The 22,841-nt window shown below is 64.7% G+C and overlaps 3 protein-coding genes across 3 annotated transcripts in view; 1 reads left to right on the top strand and 2 right to left on the bottom strand.

Annotated features, from left to right (window-relative positions):
* Positions 1 to 557: 557 nt before the first annotated feature.
* On the bottom strand, positions 558 to 9,475 carry PCK2 (phosphoenolpyruvate carboxykinase 2, mitochondrial). Its single transcript, XM_005290127.5, has 10 exons — positions 9,206 to 9,475; positions 6,778 to 7,023; positions 5,782 to 5,966; positions 5,489 to 5,692; positions 4,799 to 4,986; positions 3,722 to 3,884; positions 3,283 to 3,501; positions 3,045 to 3,182; positions 2,864 to 2,959; positions 558 to 2,416 (listed from the first exon to the last, which is right to left on the bottom strand). Exons 1-10 carry the CDS (start codon positions 9,235 to 9,237, stop codon positions 1,962 to 1,964), a joined length of 1,926 nt encoding a protein of 641 aa, XP_005290184.1. The 5' UTR covers positions 9,238 to 9,475; the 3' UTR covers positions 558 to 1,961.
* A 6,008-nt stretch (positions 9,476 to 15,483) lies between these two features.
* NRL (neural retina leucine zipper) lies at positions 15,484 to 19,932 on the top strand. Its single transcript, XM_065566514.1, has 3 exons — positions 15,484 to 15,570; positions 19,266 to 19,660; positions 19,927 to 19,932. The coding sequence occupies exons 2-3, from the start codon at positions 19,271 to 19,273 to the stop codon at positions 19,930 to 19,932; spliced, it is 396 nt and encodes a 131-aa protein (XP_065422586.1). The 5' UTR covers positions 15,484 to 15,570; positions 19,266 to 19,270.
* A 35-nt stretch (positions 19,933 to 19,967) lies between these two features.
* LOC135975463 (myosin-6-like) overlaps positions 19,968 to 22,841 on the bottom strand; it is a 23,631-nt gene continuing 20,757 nt past the window's right edge. The window contains exon 25 of the mRNA XM_065566513.1: positions 19,968 to 19,977. Within this exon, the coding sequence (XP_065422585.1) occupies positions 19,968 to 19,977 (10 nt within the window). The remainder of the gene's footprint in view (positions 19,978 to 22,841) is intronic.

The following is a 22,841-nucleotide window of genomic DNA, read 5'->3' as shown; positions in this document are numbered from 1 at the left end:
CCCTGCAGCCCTCACCCCCACATGCGAGCCCTGAGCCCCCTCCTGCACCCCATACCCTTCATCCCCAGCCAGAGCCCTCACGCTTTTACATTATTTAAAAACATATATATCAGCTTTCAAGGCATGTGTTGGGGGCAGGACTTGGACCCGTTCTGGACACCGCCAAAAATTATACAGACCTATCCCCCCCGTACCTGGCCCCTAACGCCCTCCTTCTTGGCCCCGCCCCGCGGCACTTTATATCCGGCCCCTAACGCCCGCCACCGCCATCCCGTGACACTGTATACCCAGCCCCTAACACCCCTCAACCCACACCCATCCCATGACACTTTATACCTGGCCCCTATTCCCCCACCCCTCCCATAATGGCAGCCTTTGCTCCCCAGGCATTGCGCCCCCCCGCCCCATTCACCAGTCTCTGCACTTATCCCGGCCTCAGGTCAGGATGAACCAAAGGGGCCAAAGTCCCCCAGCGGCCGCGTGGCCCCCGCTGGCCCAGGGAGCAGTTGGGGTCCCCTCCCTCTCTGCCCCGTTCCCCACTCCAGTCACTAGCCACGGTCCTTCAGATCCTTTTATTGTTTGACACTCGTGTCTCATTAACAGTGATTAGTAACAAAAGCCCATTGTGTAGTACCAAGAACCCCAGCGCTGAACCCCACGTCGCTTCTGCTCCCGCCCCCACTTCGGCCCAGCCTGCGCCCGGGAAATACCAGCTGTCGTCCGCCCCAGTTCACCCCCCTTCCCTGTCTCCATCACCGGGAGCCGTCCCGCCCTGCATTGAAGGCAAAAATCTTCCTGAGGATCCGTTAGAGGGGCAGGCCCGGGGCCAAGCACTGGAAAGGAAGAAGAGGGGTGGGGGTTGCTAAGCTCACCTCAGCTTGACGGTGAGAGCCCACCGGGAGGGAGGGCTGGTGCAGCTGGAAGAACCGATTGAGGATTCAGGGGGAAGACGGGGGTTTGGGGGGTTCCAGTTTGAGGTGGGACTCAGGGCTTAAAGAGAAAGGGACGGGGTGTCCTGGTGTGGTTAGATGATGGGTCGGCAGAGTTGAGAATTTGGCCGGCGTCCCACCTGGGGAGGGGCGTTGAGCACTGGGGTGAGGATGGGTGGTGATGGAGAGGTCTGGCATATCCTGAGTTGATTTATTGTAATACTGCTTAGGAACTGGGCTTGGGTTGAGTTAAGAGTGGCTAACGGTCAGTGCGGTTGAGAGATCCAGCCATGGACGGTGGTTCCTTTTTAGTGTTGCAACGGGGGCACAGATCATGGTTAAAATAAGCCTTACCGTCAGAGCTAAGCCTGGAGGATGCTAGGTTTGCATTCATGTGCTGGCTGATGTTGGGTTTACGGAGGACAGGGTTGGCGGTAGATGCTGAGGCCCTGGTTTGTGTGAAGAGCTGGACCCGATGGCGAAACCCAGCTGGGTTGTTCCAACCTCACAAGTGATTATATTAAAATCTGGCTGGAAGGAAGGTCAACCTTTCAAGGGGACAAGATGGCTGACTCATGGGCACGGAAACAAGATGGCAGAACCATGGTCAAGAGGAGAAAAATAGGCAGCCCACATCCAGGAACCAAGATGGTGGACATCGTCACGGAAACAAAACGGCCAATCCGTGTCAAGGAAACAAGAAGGCCTTCCCATGTCAGTTGAAGAAGATGGTGGAACCACAGTCAAGGAAAGAAAATGGCCAACCTATGTCAATTGAAGATGGCCAACCCACATTGAGGGAAGAAAATGGTGGAACCATGATTAAGGGAACAAAATGGCTGACTCCTCAAGCAAACAAGATAGCGGAACCACGGTCAAGAGAAGAAGATGGCCAACCCACGTCAAGGGAAGATGACAGCTGACTTGCAGCAAGGCACTGAGATAGCAGCGGCATTGGGCAAGGCGGGGGAATGCTATGTAAACAAACTCCACGAGGGCCGTGTTTTTGGCAGGCCGCCTCCCTGCCCCCCCTCACATCTTCTTCACCCGGCTCTCCAGCCCCTCGAGTTCCCTCATCACCTCCCGGGGTAGGTCGTCGTTGACCTGCTCGGTCAGGTACTTGCGCACCTCCAGCGCCTCCTGCTCCCAGAAGGCCTTGGGCAGGGAAAAGAGCTCTTGGAAGTCCACCTTGGCCAAGCCCTGGAGGTCAAGGGCCCCTTCCCGGGGCACATAGCCGATGGGCGTCTCCCGCGCGCTCTCCTCCCCTTCCACCCGCCGGAAGATCCAGTCCAGCACCCGCGAGTTCTCCCCGAAGCCTGGCCACAGGAAGTTGCCGGCCGCGTCCTTGCGGAACCAGTTGACGTGGAAGATCTTGGGCAGACGGACCCCGCGCCGCTCCTCCATGCCCAGCCAGTGCTCCAAGTAGCGCCCAAAATTGTACCCGAAGAAGGGGCGCATGGCGAAGGGGTCGTGCATGATCACCTTGCCTGGAGGGGGGGTGGAGAAGCAGGGAGGGTAGGTCAGCCAGGGAGTTATGGGTAACCGGGGATTGTGGGATTGCAACACAAAGGACTGTGGGTAAGTGGGGGTGGCGGGAATCTGCCACAAAGGACTGCGGGTAATCAGGGAGAGTGGGAGGGCAGCGCAAAGGACTGTGGGTAAATCAGGAATTGTAGGAATCTGCCACATTGGACTGAGTATTCAGCAAGAGTGGGATTCTGGGGCAATGGATTGTGGGGGATTTGGCACTGCAGGACTCCAGCGCAAAGGACTGTGGATAGCCTGCCATCACTGGACATTGGCGCAGTGGATTGTGGATAATGGGGTGACACTGGGATGGTGCAATGGGCAACCCCCTCCAGGGAGCCCCCGAGTTCCTGTTTCCCGGGGAGGAGGTAAAGGAACACGGGACCCAGGTGTCCGGGGGCCTTTACCTTTGTGTTCGGCAGCGGCGGTGGACTCGGACCTCATGGCGCTGCCCACGAAGACGCCGTGCCGCCAGTTGAAGGCTTCGTAGACCAGGGGCACCCCTGGGGAGAGGGGGGAGAGCGGTGTGAGCCCACTGAGGGACCCAGGAGTCCAAGGGGAGGCAAGAAAGGTGGACAGGGGGGTTACCTTGGGGTCTCCTCCCGCCGAAGATGATGGCGTCAATGGGGACGCCCTCGGGGGACTCCCAGGCCGGGTCCATGATGGGGCACTGGCGGGCCGGGGCGCAGAACCGGGAGTTGGGATGGGCGCACGGCTCCTTGGCACCTGGCGCAGAGAGAGACATTAGGGGGTGCCGTGGGGAGGGGCCGGCAGGGGGCACCGCCCCGCGGGCAGTGGGGGGAGGGGGAAGCGGCCATGGCCCTACCCGGTGCCCAGGGCCGCCCCAGCCAGCTGGTGACGGAGGTGCCGGGGGGCAGGACCTGGTCGATGCCCTCCCAGTAGACACCCCCCTCGCTGGTCTCGCCCACGTTGGTGAAGAGGGTGTTACGCTGTATCGTGTGCATGGCGTTGGGGTTGGTCTTCATGGAGGTGCCCGGTGCCACTCCGAAGAACCCGTTCTCGGGGTTGATCGCCCGCAGCCGGCCTGGGGGAGGGGAGAGGGGGTTAGCTGGGGATCCTCCCTGAGGGCTCCCCCCCATCACCACGCTGGATCCCCCAGACACCCTCTCTCCAGAGGAGCTCTCCCCTCCCCAGCCCTTCAGCTTGGGGTTTCCCCCACATCCCCCCTGTGCCCCATCCCAGATCTACTGCCCCCATCCTCGGTGTGTCCCCCCAACACCTCCCTTTTGCCCCCCTGATCTCACCCTCGCTGTCAAACTTCATCCAGGCGATATCGTCCCCGACGCACTCCACCCGCCAGCCCGCCAGCGTGGGGTTCATCATGGCCAGGTTGGTTTTCCCGCAGGCGCTGGGGAATGCAGCTGCCACGTACTTCTTCCGCCCCTCGGGGTTGGTGATGCCCAGGATCTGGAGGGGCCAGGGGGAGTGGGAATATTAGGGGCTCAGGTGGGCTCCTCGCACTCCACCGGGGAGAGCACAGGGGCAGCAGAGAGCAAGAAACCACCCACAATTCTTTGCAACGTGGACTTGGGCTACCCAATTACCCACAGTGCTTTGCAACACAATCTTGGGCTACCCAGCAACCCCCAATCCTTTGCAACAAAGCCCAGCTGCTCCAAATTTACCCACAATCCTTTGCAACATGGTCTTGGGCTACCTAGCTACCCACAATCCTTTGCAACAAGGTGTCCGGTTAGCCAACTACCCATAATCCTTTGCAACACACTCTCCAATTACCCACAGTCCTCGGCATAGTAGCCCTACTGCGGCCAATTACCCACAATCCTTGGTGCCTGAATCATTCTGGCCCACCATCTTTTGCAACAGGCTCTTGCTCCCCCAAACTACCCATCATCCTTTGCACCAGACTCCCATTCTCCCCGGTGACCCACAATCCTTTGTGGTCATGTGCTGGGCATTCAGATTACCCACCATGCTTTGCAACAGAGGCTGGCTCCTGTCAGCCTCCCACAAGCCTTTGCACCCGCCTCCTGCGTGAGCCAATTCCCCTCTGACCCCCTGCCCGGGGCCAGTGCCCCCAGGGGTTAAAGTGGGGGGCTCTTTGCCCGCCCCATTGGCGTCAGACACAGCCCCATTCACCTGGGATGTCAACAGGGCCTGGGCATTTATTAACTAATATTTGCTCGTTAAATATCCGGGGAGCGAAGGTGTAAACACAGAGTGGCCTTTGGTCCCAGCCCCTCCCCTCCCAAAGCCATGGAGAGAACCCAGGAGTCCTGGCTCCCAGCCCCTCCAGCTCTACCCACTCAACTCCACCTGAGCTGGGGATGGAACCCAGGCGTCCGGGCCCCGCCCCTCACCAGCATGTGTTCGGCCAGCCACCCCTCGTCCTTGGCGATGCGGGAAGCAATGCGCAGGGCGAAGCATTTCTTCCCCAGCAGCGAGTTCCCACCATAGCCGCTGCCGAAGGAGACGATCTCCCGCCTGTCGGGGACGTGGGCGATCAGGGTCTTCTCGGGGTTGCAGGGCCAGTTGTTCACCAGGTCCTCTAGGGGGTGGGGATCAGAGATGGGGGATTAGGGGGTGAAGGTGTCTGGGGTATCGTCCCACTGCTCACACCAGCAATTGGGCGGGGTTGGTACGGGAGGGTTACCCCATCGCGCCCACCAAGGTTAGGGGCTGTATATGCATCTCTGCCGGCATTAGCCCAGCCCCCAACATTGGTGGGTGACGTGGGATATGTGTCTCTCTCTCTCTGTGGGGGGGGGCCTTATCCCACCTTGCCCACCAATACACCCACCAATGTTGGGGGCCAAGCTGTGTGGGTCTCTCTCTCTCTGTGGTGGGTGTTATCCTACAGCACCCACCAATGTTGGGGGCCAAGCTGTGTGTCTCTCTAGGGGTGTTATCCCACTGCACCCACCAATGTTAGGGCCTGCATGTCTCTCTGGGGCATTACCCCCACCCTTCGCACCCATCCATGGGACGGATTGGGCTGTGTGTGACCAGGGGAGTTATCCCATTGCACCCACCAACAGCCCAGGACTCACCTTCCAGGGGCAGGGGGCGCCCCACAGAGTGGAGGCACTTGACAAACTCCCCCTCGCCTAGGGCACGGAGGACGGGGGCCCCCATCCGGGTCATGATCCGCATGCTGGCCACCACATAGGGGGAGTCCGTCAGCTGCACCCCGATCTTTGAGAGTGGGGAGCCAATGGGGCCCATGCTGTAGGGGATGATGTACATGGTGCGGCCTGGAGGGGGAAACAGAGCGATGGGTATAGGCGTATGGGGGCCCCATTTCCCACCCCCCAGTGCCCCCTAGAGGGGAAGGGCCCGTCACCTTTCATGCAGCCGGGGAACCGGCCGTCCACGGCCTCCTGGAAGGCTTTGGGGCCCATCCAGTTGCCCAGCTGCCCCTTGGCGCCCCCAGCGGGGATGGGCACCGTGTCTCGCTGGTTCTCCGTCACGATCACTGTCTTGCTCTCCACCCGCGCCACGTCCTTGGGGTCCGTCCGGGCCAGCCAGCTGGGCGGGGAAAGAGCCAGGGAATCATTCCAACCTCAGCACCCCCTCCTCCAGGGACCCAGGCGTCCGGGACAGCGGGGAGATCGGGAGGGGGAATGGGACCCAGGCATCTGGGACAGCAGGGAGATCAGGATGGGGAATGGGACCCAGGCGTCCGGGATGGTGCTGCAGCCCCTTTAAGAGGAGATCGGGATGGGGAACGGGACCCAGGCGTCCGGGACGGCGGGAGATCGGGATGGGGAAGGGGACCCAGGTGTCCAGGACGGTGCTGCAGCCCCTGCGCGGGGAGGGATCGGGACGGGGAATGGGACTCAGGTGTCTGGGACAGCGGGGAAATCAGGATGGGGAATGGGACCCAGACGTCCGGGACGGTGCCGCAGCCCCCGGGCGGGTAGGGATCGGGATGGGGAAGGGGACCCAGGCGTCCAGGACAGGGCCGCAGACCCTGGGCGGGGAGGGATCAGGATGGGGAACTGGACCCAGGCATCCGGGATGGCGCCACAGCCCCCAGAGGGAGGATCTTAGGATAGCCAAGAGCCTATTGCAAAGGACTGTGGGTAACTGAGGAGAGCAGGACAGGGGATAATGGGTAATTTGGCCCCACCAGTGCAAAGGACTGTGGGTAAATTGGCACAGCGGGAACCTGCCGCAGAGGATTGTGGGCAGTTTGCAAGAGCAGGAGCGGAGGCTTGTCGGTAGTTTGTAGGAGCGGGACAGTAATGCAAAGGATTGTGGGTAGTTTGGCTTGAACGGTGAGGAGGGGAATGCAGCGATACGGGGCAGGGGACCCAGGCGTCCGGGAGGCACCTACCAGTTCTCATATTTGTCCAGCTGTTTGATGACGCCCTCATCCTCCAGCAGCCCCAGGATGGCCTCGTTCTCAGCCTCAGAGCCGTCACAGACGTGAACGTTTTCGGGCTGGCACAGCCGCACCCCGTGCTCCACGAACGCCCGCAGCCGGCCTGGGAGCCGGCCCAGGTCCCCGCTCGGCACTCGCAGGGCATGGGCCGACCGGACCGGCGCCCCCCACCAGCACCGCAGGAAGCGGGCACCCTGCCTGCAACGGGGAGAGGGGGTGAGGACAGGCTGGGGCCAGATCTTCCACAAGAGCGTGTGAGCTCGCACAGGCCTCTCTGGGTATGCACAAGAGCGTGTGGGCTTGCAATGAAGTGTGCATACGTGCTCACACTCCCACGTGGCAGAGCCCACATGAGAGTGTGTGCGCTTGCACACAGGTTCCCGAGCGGGTGCTGCAGGGATAGAAACATGCAGAAGGCTTCCCGGCCACGCACTGGGGTGGAAACGCTCCTGCCAGCGTGGCTTAGCGTGCACAAGACTGCATGAGCTTGCACAAGCATTTGTGAGTGTGCACAAAGGCTTGTGCACTTGCATAAACTCACATGAGCGTGGACAAGAATGTACATGTTTGCACAAGTGTATCAGAGCATGCAGAGGACTGCATGAGCTTGCACAAGAATTTCTGAGTGTGCACAAAAGCCTGTGTGCTCCCCTGAGCATGCATGAGAATGCACGCATTTACACAAGTGGGACAGAGCATGCACAAGAGTGCATAGATTTTCACAAGAAGGCGTGTGTTTACATGTGCTTTCATAAGCACTCCTGGCGGTGCCTGATGTGAAATAATCGTGCAAATGCATCGCAGAGCAACGAGGCTGCCGGGAGCACTCCAAGCTGGATACAGATTTGCACAACGCTCGTGGTGCCGGGATACGCAGTGGTGACTCTGTGGCGAGCATGCCGAAGCATGTTCGAGGCGCAGAAGCCCGCAGGCGTTTGCACGAGGACCTGCGAGTGTGCGAGGAGAGCAACCTTGTTTGTGCGAGGGCATATGCACCGTCTCATACCCCACACGCTTGTGACACGCATGTCAGAGCGTGCAGAGGCAGCCCCCACCCCACCAGGCAGGAGGGGAGCTCTGCTAGACTAGACCAAACCTGCCCCCTGCCCAGCACTCCCCCATGCCCCTCACACGAGGGCGTGTGCCCCACAGCCGCCTCTGATTGGCAAGCTGCCTGGAGCGGGGGTGGGGGGCAGCTGGCAGGGCAAAGAGCAAGAGGCAAGACACGTTGCCTGGACTTTCACCTGGTGGCCGCTGGGGATTCTGGGTAGGGAGATCAGGGGGGCGGGGGAGTACAGGGGCAGCCCCCCAGAGGGGATCGGCCAGGACGTGCTGTCCCCAGTGCTGACCCTGGGGACACTTGCCCAATCAGGGGTGGATCCCAGTCAGCGAAAAGCGGCTGCCTCTGGGGTGGGGCACAGCCACACATAACGCAGCAGCCCCCTCCCCAGGGCGGGGAGAGCGCCCACTCCCTGCAGTGGGGGGGCTGCGGGTCGGGAGTGAGGGGCACCCCTCGCTCTCCCATCCAAGCTGCTGCCCGGCCCTGACCCTGCTGAGCGGAAAAACAAAGCACCGTAGAGCCGCCTTGGGCCAGTCCCGAGCCGGGGGGGGGGGGGGGGGGGGGCAGGGGGCGGGGCCGGGGGAGGGGCAGGTGACGTGGAGGCAACACAAGGAAGTGAGGGCCTGAGCCCTGAGAAACACAACACGAGATTCCCCCCCCGCAAGCTGCCAGGGCCCCTCACTCCCGACCTGCAGCCCCCCCCCCCCCAGCCCCGCCGGGAGCCCCTCACTCCCGACCTCCAGCCCCCCCCCCAGCCCTGCCAGGGCCCCTCACTCCCGACCTCCAGCCCCCCCCCCCCCCAGCCCTGCCAGGACCCCTCACTCCCGACCTCCAGCCCCCCCCCCAGCCCTGCCAGGACCCCTCACTCCCGACCTGCAGCCCCCCCCCCTCAGCCCTGCCAGGAGCCCCTCACTCCCGACCTGCAGCCCCCCCCAGCCCTGCCAAGGCCCCTCACTCCCGCCCCGCAGCCCCCCCCCGCCGGTGCCCCTCACTCCCGACCTGCAGCCCCCTGCCAGCCCATCTCTGGGCCCCCATAGAGCGGGACCTGAAGGGAAAGGAAAAGGGAATGAATGAAGATGGGGCAGAGGAATGGGGGTGCAGGATGGGGGTTCGGGGTACACGGGGTACAGGAGGATGGGGGTTCGGGGTACACGGGGTGCAGGAGGATGGGGGTTCAGGGGCACATAGGGGTGCAGGAGAACGGGGGTTCGGGGGTACATATGGGGTGCAGGAGAACGGGGGTTCGGGGGTACATAGGGGTGCAAGACGCGGGTTCGGGCTGCGGGGGGGGGACAGACCGACGGGGGCCGAGACACTCACCCCAGGAGTCGGGTGTACGGCGCGGGCATCATGCGTACAGTGCAGAAAGGACCCAAGCGTCCGGGTGCCGCTCGCAGGGGGGCGGTGGCCCCGTTTTAAAGGGGGAGCCCGCCAAGCGGGAGGCGGAGCGGGGCCGGGGGGGGGTCTCCCCCCTCCTTCTCCAGTCTATCGGTCTCTCCCGCCGCTTGCCCCGGCTCTGATTGGCCGCTCGGGGCCAGGCCCCCCCCCCCCCGTATGATGTAAGACCGGGGAGGTATTGCCTGGACAGACAGAGAGAGGGGAAGGACTAATGTCCCAGGCCCCGCCCCTCTGTGTCTGTCCCAGTGTGCACCGCCAGCTGGTTTGTTATTGTAGGGTCTCCTGGGAGTTGGAGGGGGCTGTTTTGTTATTGTACGGTCTCCTGGGATGTTGGGGGAGTAGGTTTATTATTGTAGGGTTTCCTGGGAGGCTCGGGGAGCTGGTTTGTCATTATAGGGTCTTCTGGGGGCTGGGAGAGTGGATTTGTTATTGTAGGGTCTCCTGGGTGATTGGGGGGGTTAGTTATTGTAGGGTATCATGGGGGGGCTGGTGAGTTATTGTAGGGTCTCCTGGGTGATTGGGGGGGTTAGTTATTGTAGGGTATCATAGGTGGGCTGGTGAGTTATTGTAGGGTCTCCTGGGTGATTGGGGGGGGTTAGTTATTGTAGGGTCTCGGAGTCTTGGGGTTGATTTGTTGTTACCGGGTCTCAGGAGGGTTTGGGAGCTGGTTGGGTTTGTGGAGTCTCCTCTGAGCCCCTGGTAAATGTTCTGGCTGCAGTTACAGATTCTGGCCAGCAGGTGGCAGCATCAGCACAGAGACCTGAGCGTCCCACCCCGCCCCCCCACTCACCTGGCCCCTCCCTCTCCCCGTAGCTCCTCCCCTGCCTGCACTTCTTCCCTTAGCCCAGCCCCTCCCCCTTGTGCCCCCCATTCCCCCTCCCCCTTGTGCTCCCCCAGCCCCTCCCCCCTGTGCCCCCCATTCCCCCTCCCCCGTTGCCCCCATTCCCTCTCCCCCCTGTGCTCCTCAGCCCCTCTCCCCTGTGCTGCCCCTCCCTGCACTTCCCCCACCCTGTGCACCCCCAAAACCCTGTATTACCCCTCCCCCTCTGCTGCCCTGCCCCTCCTCCGCCTTCAGCTTTTTCAGCAACTTCCTCATTTTTCAGGGTGCTGACTCCAGAGCCCCCCCGAGCCCCGCCCTCCTAGAGGGCAGCGTGACCGGGGGTGGGATCACACGCTAATCACCAACTGGATTGTGCAACAGCCCCCCCCACCCCAGCTCTGCCCCCACCCCCTTTTATACAGGGCAGGGACTGGCTGGTTCGGGGGTGGTGAATGGGGCGCGGGGCCCGTCCCCTCTAGGGGGCGCCGGCTCCCACCCGGCCCCAGGGCGGGGAATGGGGCGCGGGGCCCGTCCCCTCTAGGGGGCGCCGGCTCCCACCCGGCCCCAGGGCGGGGAATGGGGCGCGGGGCCCGTCCCCTCTAGGGGGCGCCGGCTCCCACCCAGCCCCAGGGCGGGGAGTGGGGCGCGGGGCCCGTCCCCTCTAGGGGGCGCCGGCTCCCACCTGGCCCCAGGGCGGGGAATGGGGCGTGGGGCCCGTCCCCTCTAGGGGGCGCCGGCTCCCACCCGGCCCCAGGGCGGGGAATGGGGTGCGGGGCCCGTCCCCTCTAGGGGGCGCTGTGGGGCCAGCAGGGGATGGGATGCTCGCCCTGGTGCTGGCTATTCTGGGCCCTGCCCGGCCGTCCACGGGGGGCACATGATGAGGTGGGAACCGCAGCGCTTGGGCAACAGGGCAAAGGGCCGCTGGAAACCCAGGCGATCTGTGAGTCAGTTACTGACACAACGTCCCTGAGACCGCAGCCAGCCAGGCCCCACCGTAGGGCCAGATGGGAGCCGGTGCCCCCTAGAGGGGAAAGGCCCCGTGCCCCATTCCCTGCCCCCCTGAGCCAGCCCCACCCTGCCCTGGGGCCGGATGGGAGCCAGCGCCCCCTAGAGGGGAAATGCCCCGTGTCCCACTCTCTCTCCCTGGCCTGGAGTCGAAGCCGGGGCTAGCAGCTCAGACAGGCCCCGCTGGTTTCTCTTCCAGCCACTCACCCCATCTGCTCCCCCGGCTCTCCCCTTTGATCCTATTTACCGCCCCAAATCTCCCAAGGATAAACAGCCCGTGTGTGGGGGGGGGGGAGGGATGGAGCTAGGAAGGGACCCTGGTGTCCGAGCCCTTGCCCCCAAATCCAGCAGGGAAAAGTAGCCTGGGGAGGGAAATCCAGGGCAGTGGGGAAGGGCTCTGGGGAGAGCCAGGGATGGACACGCCATAGTCACAGGAGACTCACAGATACACCAGGGACATGGGAGAGTCACGGGCATGCCAAGGACATGCCAGGGACATGGCGAGTCAGAGACATGCCAAGCACACGCCAAGGACACACCAGGGACATGAAAGAGTCACAGACATGCCAAAAACAACAAGGAGTCTGGTGGCACCTTAAAGACTAACAGATTTATTTGGGCATAAGCTTTCGTGAGTAAAAACCTCACTTCTTCGGATGCACTATGCATCCGAAGAAGTGAGGTTTTTACTCACGAAAGCTTATGCCCAAATAAATCTGTTAGTCTTTAAGGTGCCACCAGACTCCTTGTTGTTTTTGTAGATACAGACTAACACGGCTACCCCCTGATACTAGACATGCCAAGCACATGCCAAGGACCTGTTAGATCCAGGCACATGCCAAGGACACGGGAGACTCATGGACACACCAGGGGCACGGGAGAGGCAGAGACACCCAACGAACACGCATTAGGCTCACCAGGGACACAGGTGGCAGAGGACGGCCCCCGTGCCACACGAGGGCCACGGAAAGGACATGCTACCCATATGGGCCCGTCCCCCCTGCCCCGGTGCCACACATGGCCCAGGCCCAACGAGACGTGTGCCGGGCCCATGTGACATGCGTGGCCCCCCAGCCCCCTCAGCCAAATCCTGGAGGCGGGGAGAGCCGATCAGAGAAAATATAGAACTGAGCTTGTTATGAGCCGATTAATTATAATCCCCCCCAGTCCTGCCCAGGAGCAGAGACAGATATTAATGCTAATAACAAACCCACAGGAAAGAGAACCCAGGAGTCCTGGCTCCCAGCCCCCTCACTCTAACTAACTACTAGACCCCACTCCCCTCCCAGAGCTGGGAAGAGAACCCAGGAGTCCTGACTCCTAGCCCCCTGCCCACACTCTAACCACTATACCCCACTCCCCTCCCAGAGCTGGGGAGAGAACCCAGGGGTCCTGGTTCCCAGAGCTCAAGACACCTCCTGTCTCACCCCCCACCAAGAGACACATGGTCCCCCCCCACAATTCCTCTGACTCCCCCCCTCCCACAGCCAGCAGACACCCAGGGGATTAGGTGCTGGGGAGACATTTAATGAGATCAGTGTCTCAATCGGGGCGATTTCTCCCCTCAGATCAGCCGGGGGCGAGGGGTTAAACTTTTAACCCCCTAACCCACCCCCCAGCTCAGGGGCTAGTGGTTAGAGAAGGGGGGGCTGGGAGCCAGGACTCCTGGGTTCTCTCCCCAGCTCTGGGAGGGGAGGACGGTTTCTAGTTCCCAAACCTTCTACCCTTTGGTTTTGGTTCACAGTGCCCAGGGCTCCAGGGGCTCTGGGCGCTGGCTGGCAGCGGGGTGGGAGCGGGGCTGGGCTCTGAGACGGGGAAAGAAGCTGGGGGGTTCATCTCCCCTCCCAGCACCCCCCACTTCCCCACTAACCACTAGGACCCACTCCCCTCCCAGTGCTGGGACAGAACCCAGGAGTCCTGGCTCCCAGCCCCCCACCCCACAACCACTAGCCCCTGAGCTGGGGGGTGGGTTAGGGGGTTAAAAGTTTAACCTTTCGCCCCCAGCTGATCTGAGGGGAGAAATCGCCCTGATTGAGACACTGATCTCATTAAATGTCTCCCCAGCACCTAATCCCCTGGGTGTCTGCTGGCCGCGGGGTGGGGGGGGGCTGGGGGCCGGGGAAAGCGGCTTGAGGGGGATCAGAGGCCATTAAAGGTGTCTCTGGCTCCAGGATTAGCCATGGGGCGTATGTGGGTCAGGCAGGGCTGGAGGGGCCCCCACAGGGCCAGCTGTGGGCCTGGCCAATTAAACAGAGACTAAGTCTCTAAAGGGGGATAAGCTGGGGGGCTGTGGGTCAGGAGTGAGGGGCACCGGCAGGGCGGGGGGAGGGCAGGGCAGGGCTAGCAGGGGGCTGTGGGTCAGGAGTGAGGGGCACTGGCCAGGTGGGGGGCAGGACTGGGCTGGCAGGGGCTGCGGGTCGGGAGTGAGGGGAACCGGCAGGGCTGCGGGGTGGGGGGCAGGGCTGGGCTAGCAGGGGGCTGTGGGTCAGGAGTGAGGGGCACCGGCAGGGCGGGGGGAGGGCAGGGCAGGGCTAGCAGGGGGTTGCGGGTCAGGAGTGAGGGGCACTGGCAGAGCTGGGGGGGGCAGGGCTGGGCTAGCAGGGGCTGCTGGTTGGGAGTGAGGGGCACCGGCAGGGCGGGGGCAGGGCCAGGCTGCCAGGGGCTGCACATCGGGAGTGAGGGGCACTGGCAGGGCCGGTCTGGCAGGGGCTGCGGGTTGTGAGTGAGGGGCACCGGCAGGATGGGGGGGGCGGGGGCTGCAGGTCGGGAGTGAGGGGCACCGGCAGGATGGGGGGGGGGCAGGGCTGGGCTGGCAGGGGCTGTGGTTGGGAGTGAGGGGCACTGGCAGGGCTGTGGGGGGGGGGGTGCAGGGCCGGCCTGGCAGGGGCTGCGGGTCGGGAGTGAGGGGCACCGGCAGGGCGGGCGGGGGCTCTAATACCCTGGAGGCTGGGACAATGGCTCCAGTCACCGTCTCTAATGCTCCCTGACGGGGGATTCTCTGGGCCATTCAGGCCCAATTCACCCTGTCAGCCCCCCGCCCCCCACGTCCCCCACCTGATCCTGGCCTGTTGTGAGGCAGAACCACCCCACACACCCGGCCCAGCCCCCTGCCCCTGACCTGACCCCACTCCCAGCGCCCTGCCGGTGCCCCCCACTCCCGACCCACAGCCCCCTGGCCCCACAGCCCTGCTGGTGCCCCTCACTCCCACCACAGCCCCTGCTAGCCCAGCCCTGCCCCCCCAGCCCTGCCAGTGCCCCTCACTCCTGACCCACAGCCCCTGCTAGCCCAGCCCTGCCCCCCCCAGCTCTGCCAGTGCCCCTCACTCCTGACCCACAGCCCCTGCTATTGAAGTGGGGAGGGGAAGGGAGGGTGATGGGGTTCAGTGCTGGATTCACTGTTCTGAGGGATTTCGGGGGGGGGGTGTCGCCGTGTTAGTCTTTATCAGCAAAACCAAGGAGGCTCTTGGGGCACCGTTGAGACTGACACGTATTTGGGCAGAAGCGGTCGTGGGCTCGAGCCCCCTTCATGGGCTGCATGGGGGGGAAAGCCAGGCGCAGGTCTAAATCCAGGGGACCCTGGGGGCGACTGGGTCATTACAAACCCTCAACTTAATCCCCCCGACTGTTACTCACTCCCTTCCTGTCGCCCCCCCTCTTCCCACTGCACCCGGATTTCTCCTCCCTTGGGACCCTGCTGCTAAGTGATGTGTCTCCTTAGACTGACCTCACCCCGGGCAAAGCCCCCCGTGCCCCAAGGACCCTCCTGGGCTTTGTCCTGAGGGAGTTATGGGGCCGGGGAAGCAGAGGCTCGTGAGGGGAGGGGGTTGTGGGGTGTCACTATGAGCAGATGGGGCCAGAAGTGGGAGGGGGGGATGTGGGGCTGGGTGTCTGAGGGAGACAGGAGCGGGTGGGGGCAGAAAGGGGGCGATGTGTGGGGAGGGGAGAAGTTATGGGGCTGGGTGGGAGGGGAATGCGGGGCTGGGGAGAGTTGTGGTGTGGGGAAGGGTTGGGGGTGTGGGGCTCAGCACCTGGGGGTGGGTAGTAAAGGGTGGTGGGAACGAGGTGGGTGGGAGAGGGGGCACATCTGGGGGATGTGGGGCTGGGGCAGTGAGAGGCCCCGTGTACCCCCCCATGACGTCATTGGATTCTTGGCTAATCAGACCAGACCCCCCCCACACTGACCCCAGCTGGGGGGGGTGTCAGGAGCCATGAGGGGGAGGGGTGCTGTGGGGGGACCCCCGGATCCCTCCCCCTCCCTCAGAACTTCCTCATTCCCTCCCCCGCCCCCGTATGCTAATGAGGGGCTCCCCATTGGCCAGCGGCTAATGAGATGCGGGTGAGCTCAGCCCCCGGGGTTCTTTAAATGGGACCCCGGCGTCCGGGACTCCGCTGCGGCTCAGGGCAGGTCCCGGGCGCTGGGTTCCCCAGGGCGGCCCCTGGCGGCGGAGCGCGGCGCTGAGAGGTGAGGGGCGGTGAGTCTGGGTGACCGGGCTCAGGGGCCCCGAGCCGGGGGATACAGGGATCAGGGGATAGAGGGGGAGGACAGACAGGTGGGGTTCTGGGGGGATAGAGGGTGAGCGGGAGGGAGGGATGGGGTGTGGGGGATAGTGGGTGGGAGGGATGGATGGGGTGGGGGGGATGAGAGGGACGGATGGGGTGTGGGGGGATGGAGGAATAGAGGGTGGGAAGGAGGGATAGATGGGGTGTTGGGGATAGGGGGTGGGAGGGACAGGTGTGGGGGATAGGGGGAGGGAGGGATGGGTGGGGTGGGGGGATGAGAGGGACGGATGGGGTGTGGGGGATGGAGGAATAGAGAGTGGGAAGGAGGGATGGATGGGGTGTCGGGGATAGGGGGTGGAGGGACAGGTGTGGGGGATAGGGGGAGGGAGGGATGGGTGGGGTGGGGGGATGAGAGGGACGGATGGGGTGGGGGGGATGGAGGAATAGCGGGTGGGAAGGAGGGATGGATGGGGTGTCGGGGATAGGGGGTGGGAGGGACAGGTGTGGGGGATAGGGGGAGGGAGGGATGGGTGGGGTGGGGGGATGAGAGGGACGGATGGGGTGTGGGGGATGAAGGAATAGAGGGTGGGAAGGAGGGATGGATGGGGTGTCGGGGATAGGGGGTGGGAGGGACAGGTGTGGGGGATGGGGGAGGGAGGGATGGGTGGGGTGGGGGGATGAGAGGGACGGATGGGGTGTGGGGGATGAAGGAATAGAGGGTGGGAAGGAGGGATGGATGGGGTGTGGGGGATAGGGGGAGGGAGGGATGGATGGGGTGTTGGGGATAGGGGGTGGGAGGGACAGGTGTGGGGGATAGGGGGAGGGAGGGATGGGTGGGGTGGGGGGGATGAGAGGGACGGATGGGGTGTGGGGGGATGGAGGAATAGAGGGTGGGAAGGAGGGATGGATGGGGTGTCGGGGATAGGGGGTGGGAGGGACAGGTGTGGGGGATAGGGGGAGGGAGGGATGGGTGGGGTGGGGGGATGAGAGGGACGGATGGGGTGTGGGGGATGAAGGAATAGAGGGTGGGAAGGAGGGATGGATGGGGTGTCGGGGATAGGGGGTGGGAGGGACAGGTGGGGGAATAGAGGGGGGAGCAGGGCCAGCGCTTCCATTTAGGCTACCTAGGTGGTTGCCTAGGGTGCCAGGATTTGGGGGGCAGCAATTCGGCGGCGGGGGGGTCCTTCGCACTCCGGGTCTTTGGCGGCAATTCTGTGGCAGGTCCTTCACTCGCTCCAGGACCCACCACCGAAGTGCCCCGAAGACCGGGAGCGCAGAAGGACCCCCCCCCCCCGCCGCAGAATTGTTGACGACGACTGGGAGCATGGAAGGATCCCCGCCTATGGCGCCAAAAACCCTGGCGCCGCTCCTGGGGGGAAGGGATGGTGTGGGGGGAGGGATAGATGGGGGTGTGGGGGTGGAGATAGGGGGTGGGAGGGACAGGTGGTGGAATAGAGGGGGGAGGGATGGATGGAGGTGTGGAGGGAGGGATAGATGGGGGTGTGGGGGTGGGGATAGGGGGTGGGAGGGACAGGTGGTGGAATAGAGGGGGAGGGATGGATGGAGGTGTGGAGGGAGGGATAGATGGGGGTGTGGGGGTGGGGATAGGGGGTGGGAGGGACAGGTGGTGGAATAGAGGGGGAGGGATGGATGGAGGTGTGGGGGTAGGGATGAATGGGGGCGTGGGGGTGGGGATAGGGGGTGGGAGGGACAGGTGGTGGAATAGAGGGGGGAGGGATGGATGGAGGTGTGGGGGGAGGGATGAATGGGGGCATGGGGCTGGGGATAGGGGGTGGGAGGGACAGGTGGTGGAATAGAGGGGGGAGGGATGGATGGAGGTGTGGGGGTAGGGATGAATGGGGGCGTGGGGTTGGGGATAGGAGTTGGGAGGGACAGGTGGGGGGATGAATGGAGGTGTGGGAGATAGAGGGTGGGAGGGATGGATGTGGGGGTGGGGGTGGGGATAGGGGGTGGGAGGGACAGGTGGTGGAATAGAGGGGGGAGGGATGGATGGAGGTGTGGAGGAGGGATGAATGGGGGCGTGGGGCTGGGGATAGGAGTTGGGAGGGACAGGTGGGGGGATGAATGGAGGTGTGGGAGATAGAGGGTGGGAGGGATGGATGTGGGTGTGGGGATAGGGGGTGGGAGGGACAGGTGGGGAGATTAATGGAGGTATGGGAGATAGAGGGTGGGAGGGAGGGATGTGGGTGTGGGGGTGGGGATAGGGGGTGGGAGGGACAGGTGGTGGAATAGAGGGGGGAGGGATGGATGGAGGTGTGGAGGGAGGGATAGATGGGGGTGTGGGGGTGGGGATAGGGGGTGGGAGGGACAGGTGGTGGAATAGAGGGGGGAGGGATGGATGGAGGTGTGGAGGGAGGGATGAATGGGGGCGTGGGGCTGGGGATAGGGGGTGGGAGGGACAGGTGGGGGGATGAATGGTGGTATGGGAGATAGAGGGTGGGAGGGATGGATGTGGGGGGATGGGGACAGAGGTGGGAGCGATGGATGGATGGGATGTGAGGGGGACGGATGGGATGTGGGGATATGGAGGAGGTGTGGGGGGATGGTGGGGTGGGGGGACAAGGAGATGTACAGACCGCTGGGAGCAGGGGGGTGAGTGTGAAGGGGCAGAGGAAGGGGACGGGAATGTGTGTGAGAGGGAGAAATTGGGGGAGGGGGATGGTACCTGGGCTGGTCCCAGGGCCGGCACCAGCTTAACAAGCAGGTGCTTGGGGCGGCCAAGGGAGAGGGACGGCACCTGCGGCAATTCGGGGGCGGCAGGTCCCTCACTCCCTCTAGGAGGGAAGGACCTGCCACTGAACTGCCGCTGCCGATCGCGGCTTTTTTTTTTTTTTTTGCTTGGGGCGGCAGAAATGCTGGAGCCGGCCCTGGCTGGTCCATACGCAGCCGCCACGCTCTGAGGGAGGCCGTTTGTCGCCAGAGGGGGCCTGTGCTGCTTCAGTCTTGCTCAGCTCCCTCTTTGGACTGTATAGCCTGGTCCTTACACAGAACTGGTCCATATGCACACAGATGGCCCATGTAGACCCATTGGTCTGTGAGACAGAGGCAGCCCATAGCAGGGGACCCCATAATGCAAAGCCTGTGTGAAACCAGCCGAATTGGACCATACATCAATCCAGTCCATATACAGTGCTGGTCCATATACTGCCATTGCTCTATAGGAGACAGGTCTGTATAGAGCAAGGACCCTATATTGGAGACATCCCTTTGCCCTGAAACCTGGGTGGTTCCTTGGCTGTCTATGTAGCTGGTCAATATACAGAATTGGTCCATATAGCCAGTCTATGGACTTAGCTGGTACCTATACCTGGCCTATATAGAAAGCTGGTCTTTATACCAGTCTATATACACAGCTGATCCATATACCTGGTTTATAAAACCAGAAAGCTAGTCTGTAGAACTGGTCCACAGACAAATGTGGTCTACAAAGAAAGCCAGTCCATAGACCACAACTGGTCCATATAGCTGTTCTGTTTAGAAAGTTGGTCTGTGTAGCTGGCCCATTGACAAAGCTGGTCTATATAACTGGTCCACATAGAAAGGCAGTCCTTAGACACTGCCGGTCCATATAGAGTGGAGTGGGTCTGCTGCCCAATCAGCCCCAGTCCCCTCACCTGTCTCTCTTCTCTCCCCCAGGTCCCATGCCCTACGGTGCTGCCCCACTCAGGATGTCGGTGCCCCTGGCCGAGCTCCCCACCAGCCCCCTGGCCCTGGAATATCTCAACGACTTTGACCTGCGGAAGTTTGAGGTCAAGCGCGAGCCGGCCGGCCCAATGGGCGGGGCCTCCCTGGACCCCTCCCCCTGCAGCTCAGTGCCGCCCTCCCCCACGCTGAGCGAAGCAGGGCTGGGGGATGGAGGGGACCCCAAGGCGGGGCTGGAGGAGCTGTACTGGCTGGCCGCGCTGCACCAGCAGATGGCGGGGGGTGGGGAGGGCCTGGGGCTCAGCCCAGAAGAGGTGGTGGAGGCCCTGCTGGGGGGGGCGGCCGAGGGGGGTTTCTGCCCTGGGGGGCCGCTCCAGCCGCAACAGCAGGTGAGTTGTGGGGTGAGAGAAAAGGGGTGGGGAAGGATGTGGGGGAGGGGGAAGAAGGGGGAGGGAGAAGGGTCAGGGCTGGGGGAGAAGGTAGACAGGGAGTGGCTGGTGAGAGGGGTAAAGCTGAGGAAGGGATGGAGGGGAAAGAGAGAGAGAGAGACACACACACGCACACACTTAGGGGGCTGCAGGTCGGGAGTGAGGGGCACTGCCACCGGCAGAGCTGGGGGATTACGGGGCTGGACGGGCAGGGGGCTGTGGGTCAGGAGTGAGGGGCACAGGCAGAGCTGGGCGGTGCAGGGCTGGGCTAGCAGGGGCTGCGGGTGAGGAGTGAGGGGCACCGGCAGGATGGGGGGGCAGGATGGGGGAACAGGTGCTGCAGGTCAGGAGTGAGGGGCACTGGCAGGATGGGGGGGGCGGGGGCTGCGGCTCAGGAGTGAGGGGCACCGGCAGGAGGGGGGGCAGGGCAGGGCTGGCAGGGGGCTGGGGTCGGGAGTGAGGGGCACTGCAGGATGGGGGGGGGGCAGGGCAGGGCTGGCAGGGGGCTGCGGGTCAGGTGTGAGGGGCACCAGCAGGATGGGGGGGGGGCTGCAGGTCAGGGGTGAGGGGCACCGGCAGGATGGGAGGGCAGGGCTGGCAGGGGCTGCGGGGCGGGGGTGAGGGGCACCAGCAGGATGGGGGGGCGGGGGCTGCAGGTCAGGGGTGAGGGGCACCGGCAGGATGGGGGGGCAGGGCAGGGCTGGCAGGTGGCTGCGGGTTGGGAGTGAGGGCACCGGCAGGATGGGGGGGGCGGGGGCTGCAGGTCAGGGGTGAGGGGCACCGGCAGGATGGGGGGCAGGGCAGGGCTGGCAGGGGGCTGCGGGGCGGGGGTGAGGGGCACCAGCAGGATGGGGGGGGCGGGGGCTGCAGGTCAGGGGTGAGGGGCACCGGCAGGAGGGGGGGGGCAGGGCAGGGCTGGCAGGGGGCTGGGGTCGGGAGTGAGGGGTACTGGCAGGATGGGGAGGGGCAGGGCTGGCAGGGGGGGCAGGGCAGGGCTGGCAGGGGCAGGGCCGGCTTTAGGAAGTGCGGGGCCCAATTCGAACAGTTTCGACGGGGCCCCGACAGGGATAACTAAAAAAAAAAAAAAAAAGTAAAAAAAAACGCGTGGGGCTTGTACTCACCGGGCCACGCTCCTAGTCTTTGGCAGCGGGTCCTTCATTCACTCCGGGTCTTCGGCGGCACTGAAGGACCCGCTGCCAAAGACCTGGAGCGCCGCCGGGTGAGTAAAAATTAAAAAGGTGCCTCTAGTCAGGGAAGGGATTCTCTGCCACTTGCCCCCACCCCGGCAGCCCTGCCACTGGGCGCGGGGCCCTCTTAAGCGCGGGGCCCGATTCGGGGGAATTGGTGGGGCAGGGCTGGCGGGGGGGGGGGCAGGGCAGGGCTGGCAGGGGCTGCGGGGCGGGGGTGAGGGGCACCGGCAGGATGGGGGGGGCAGGGCTGGCAGGGGGCTGCGGGGCGGGGGTGAGGGGCACCGGCAGGATGGGGGGGGAAGGGCTAGCAGGGGCTGTGGGGCGGGGGTGAGGGGCACCGGCAGGATGGGGGGGGCAGGGCTGGCGGGGGGCTGCGGGGCGGGGGTGAGGGGCAGGGCTGGCGGGGGGGGCAGGGCTGGCGGGGGGCTGCGGGGCGGGGGTGAGGGGCACCGGCAGGATGGGGGGGCAGGGCTGGCGGGGGGGGGCAGGGCAGGGCTGGTGGGGGGCTGCGGGGCGGGGGTGAGGGACACCCGCAGGATGGGGGGGGGGCAGGGCTGGCAGGGGGCTGCGGGGCGGGGGTGAGGGGCACCGGCAGGATGGGGGGGGCAGGGCTGGCGGGGGGGGCAGGGCAGGGCTGGCAGGGGCTGCGGGGCGGGGGTGAGGGGCACCGGCAGGATGGGGGGGGCAGGGCTGGCAGGGGGCTGCGGGGCGGGGGTGAGGGGCACCGGCAGGATGGGGGGGCAGGGCTGGCGGGGGGGGCAGGGCAGGGCTGGCGGGGGGCTGCGGGGCGGGGGTGAGGGGCACCCGCAGGATGGGGGGGGGCAGGGCTGGCAGGGGGCTGCGGGGCGGGGGTGAGGGGCACCGGCAGGATGGGGGGGGCAGGGCTGGCAGGGGGCTGCGGGGCGGGGGTGAGGGGCACCGGCAGGATGGGGGGGCAGGGCTGCGGGGCGGGGGTGAGGGGCACCGGCAGGATGGGGGGGGCAGGGCTGGCGGGGGGCTGGGGTCGGGAGTGAGGGGCACTGGCAGGATGGGGGGGCGGGGGCTGCAGGTCAGGGGTGAGGGGCACCGGCAGGAGGGGGGGGGGCAGGGCAGGGCTGGCAGGGGGCTGGGGTCGGGAGTGAGGGGTACTGGCAGGATGGGAGGGGCAGGGCTGGCAGGGGGGGCAGGGCAGGGCTGGCAGGGGCAGGGCCGGCTTTAGGAAGTGCGGGGCCCAATTCGAACAGTTTCGACGGGGCCCCGACAGGGATAACTAAAAAAAAAAAAAAAAAGTAAAAAAAAACGCGTGGGGCTTGTACTCACCGGGCCACGCTCCTAGTCTTTGGCAGCGGGTCCTTCATTCACTCCGGGTCTTCGGCGGCACTGAAGGACCCGCTGCCAAAGACCTGGAGCGCCGCCGGGTGAGTAAAAATTAAAAAGGTGCCTCTAGTCAGGGAAGGGATTCTCTGCCACTTGCCCCCACCCCGGCAGCCCTGCCACTGGGCGCGGGGCCCTCTTAAGCGCGGGGCCCGATTCGGGGGAATTGGTGGGGCAGGGCTGGCGGGGGGGGGGGGCAGGGCAGGGCTGGCAGGGGCTGCGGGGCGGGGGTGAGGGGCACCGGCAGGATGGGGGGGGCAGGGCTGGCAGGGGGCTGCGGGGCGGGGGTGAGGGGCACCGGCAGGATGGGGGGGGCAGGGCTGGCAGGGGGCTGCGGGGCGGGGGTGAGGGGGCACCGGCAGGATGGGGGGGGAAGGGCTAGCAGGGGCTGTGGGGCGGGGGTGAGGGGCACCGGCAGGATGGGGGGGGCAGGGCTGGCGGGGGGCTGCGGGGCGGGGGTGAGGGGCACCGGCAGGATGGGGGGGCAGGGCTGGCGGGGGGGGGCAGGGCAGGGCTGGCGGGGGGCTGCGGGGCGGGGATGAGGGACACCCGCAGGATGGGGGGGGGGCAGGGCTGGCAGGGGGCTGCGGGGCGGGGTG

This window comes from Chrysemys picta, chromosome 13, assembly GCF_011386835.1.
Source record: "Chrysemys picta bellii isolate R12L10 chromosome 13, ASM1138683v2, whole genome shotgun sequence".
In the NCBI taxonomy this organism is placed as follows: domain Eukaryota; kingdom Metazoa; phylum Chordata; order Testudines; family Emydidae; genus Chrysemys; species Chrysemys picta.
Note: the sequence above shows the minus strand (reverse complement) of the source record. Positions and strands in the feature narration are given on the sequence as shown.

Bases quoted from the DNA above. Each gene is read 5' to 3' on its own strand.
- PCK2 (XM_005290127.5), bottom strand. From the start codon at position 9,237: ATGATGCCCGCGCCGTACACCCGACTCCTGGG. The intron at 7,024-9,205 runs GTGAGTGTCTCG...TCCCCGTTGCAG, and splicing joins CCGTACACCCGACTCCTGGG to GCAGGGTGCCCGCTTCCTGC. The intron at 4,987-5,488 runs GTGAGTCCTGGG...CCCACCCCCTAG, and splicing joins GCGCCCCCTGCCCCTGGAAG to AGGACCTGGTGAACAACTGG.
- NRL (XM_065566514.1), top strand. From the start codon at position 19,271: ATGCCCTACGGTGCTGCCCCACTCAGGATGTCGGTGCCCCTGGCCGAG.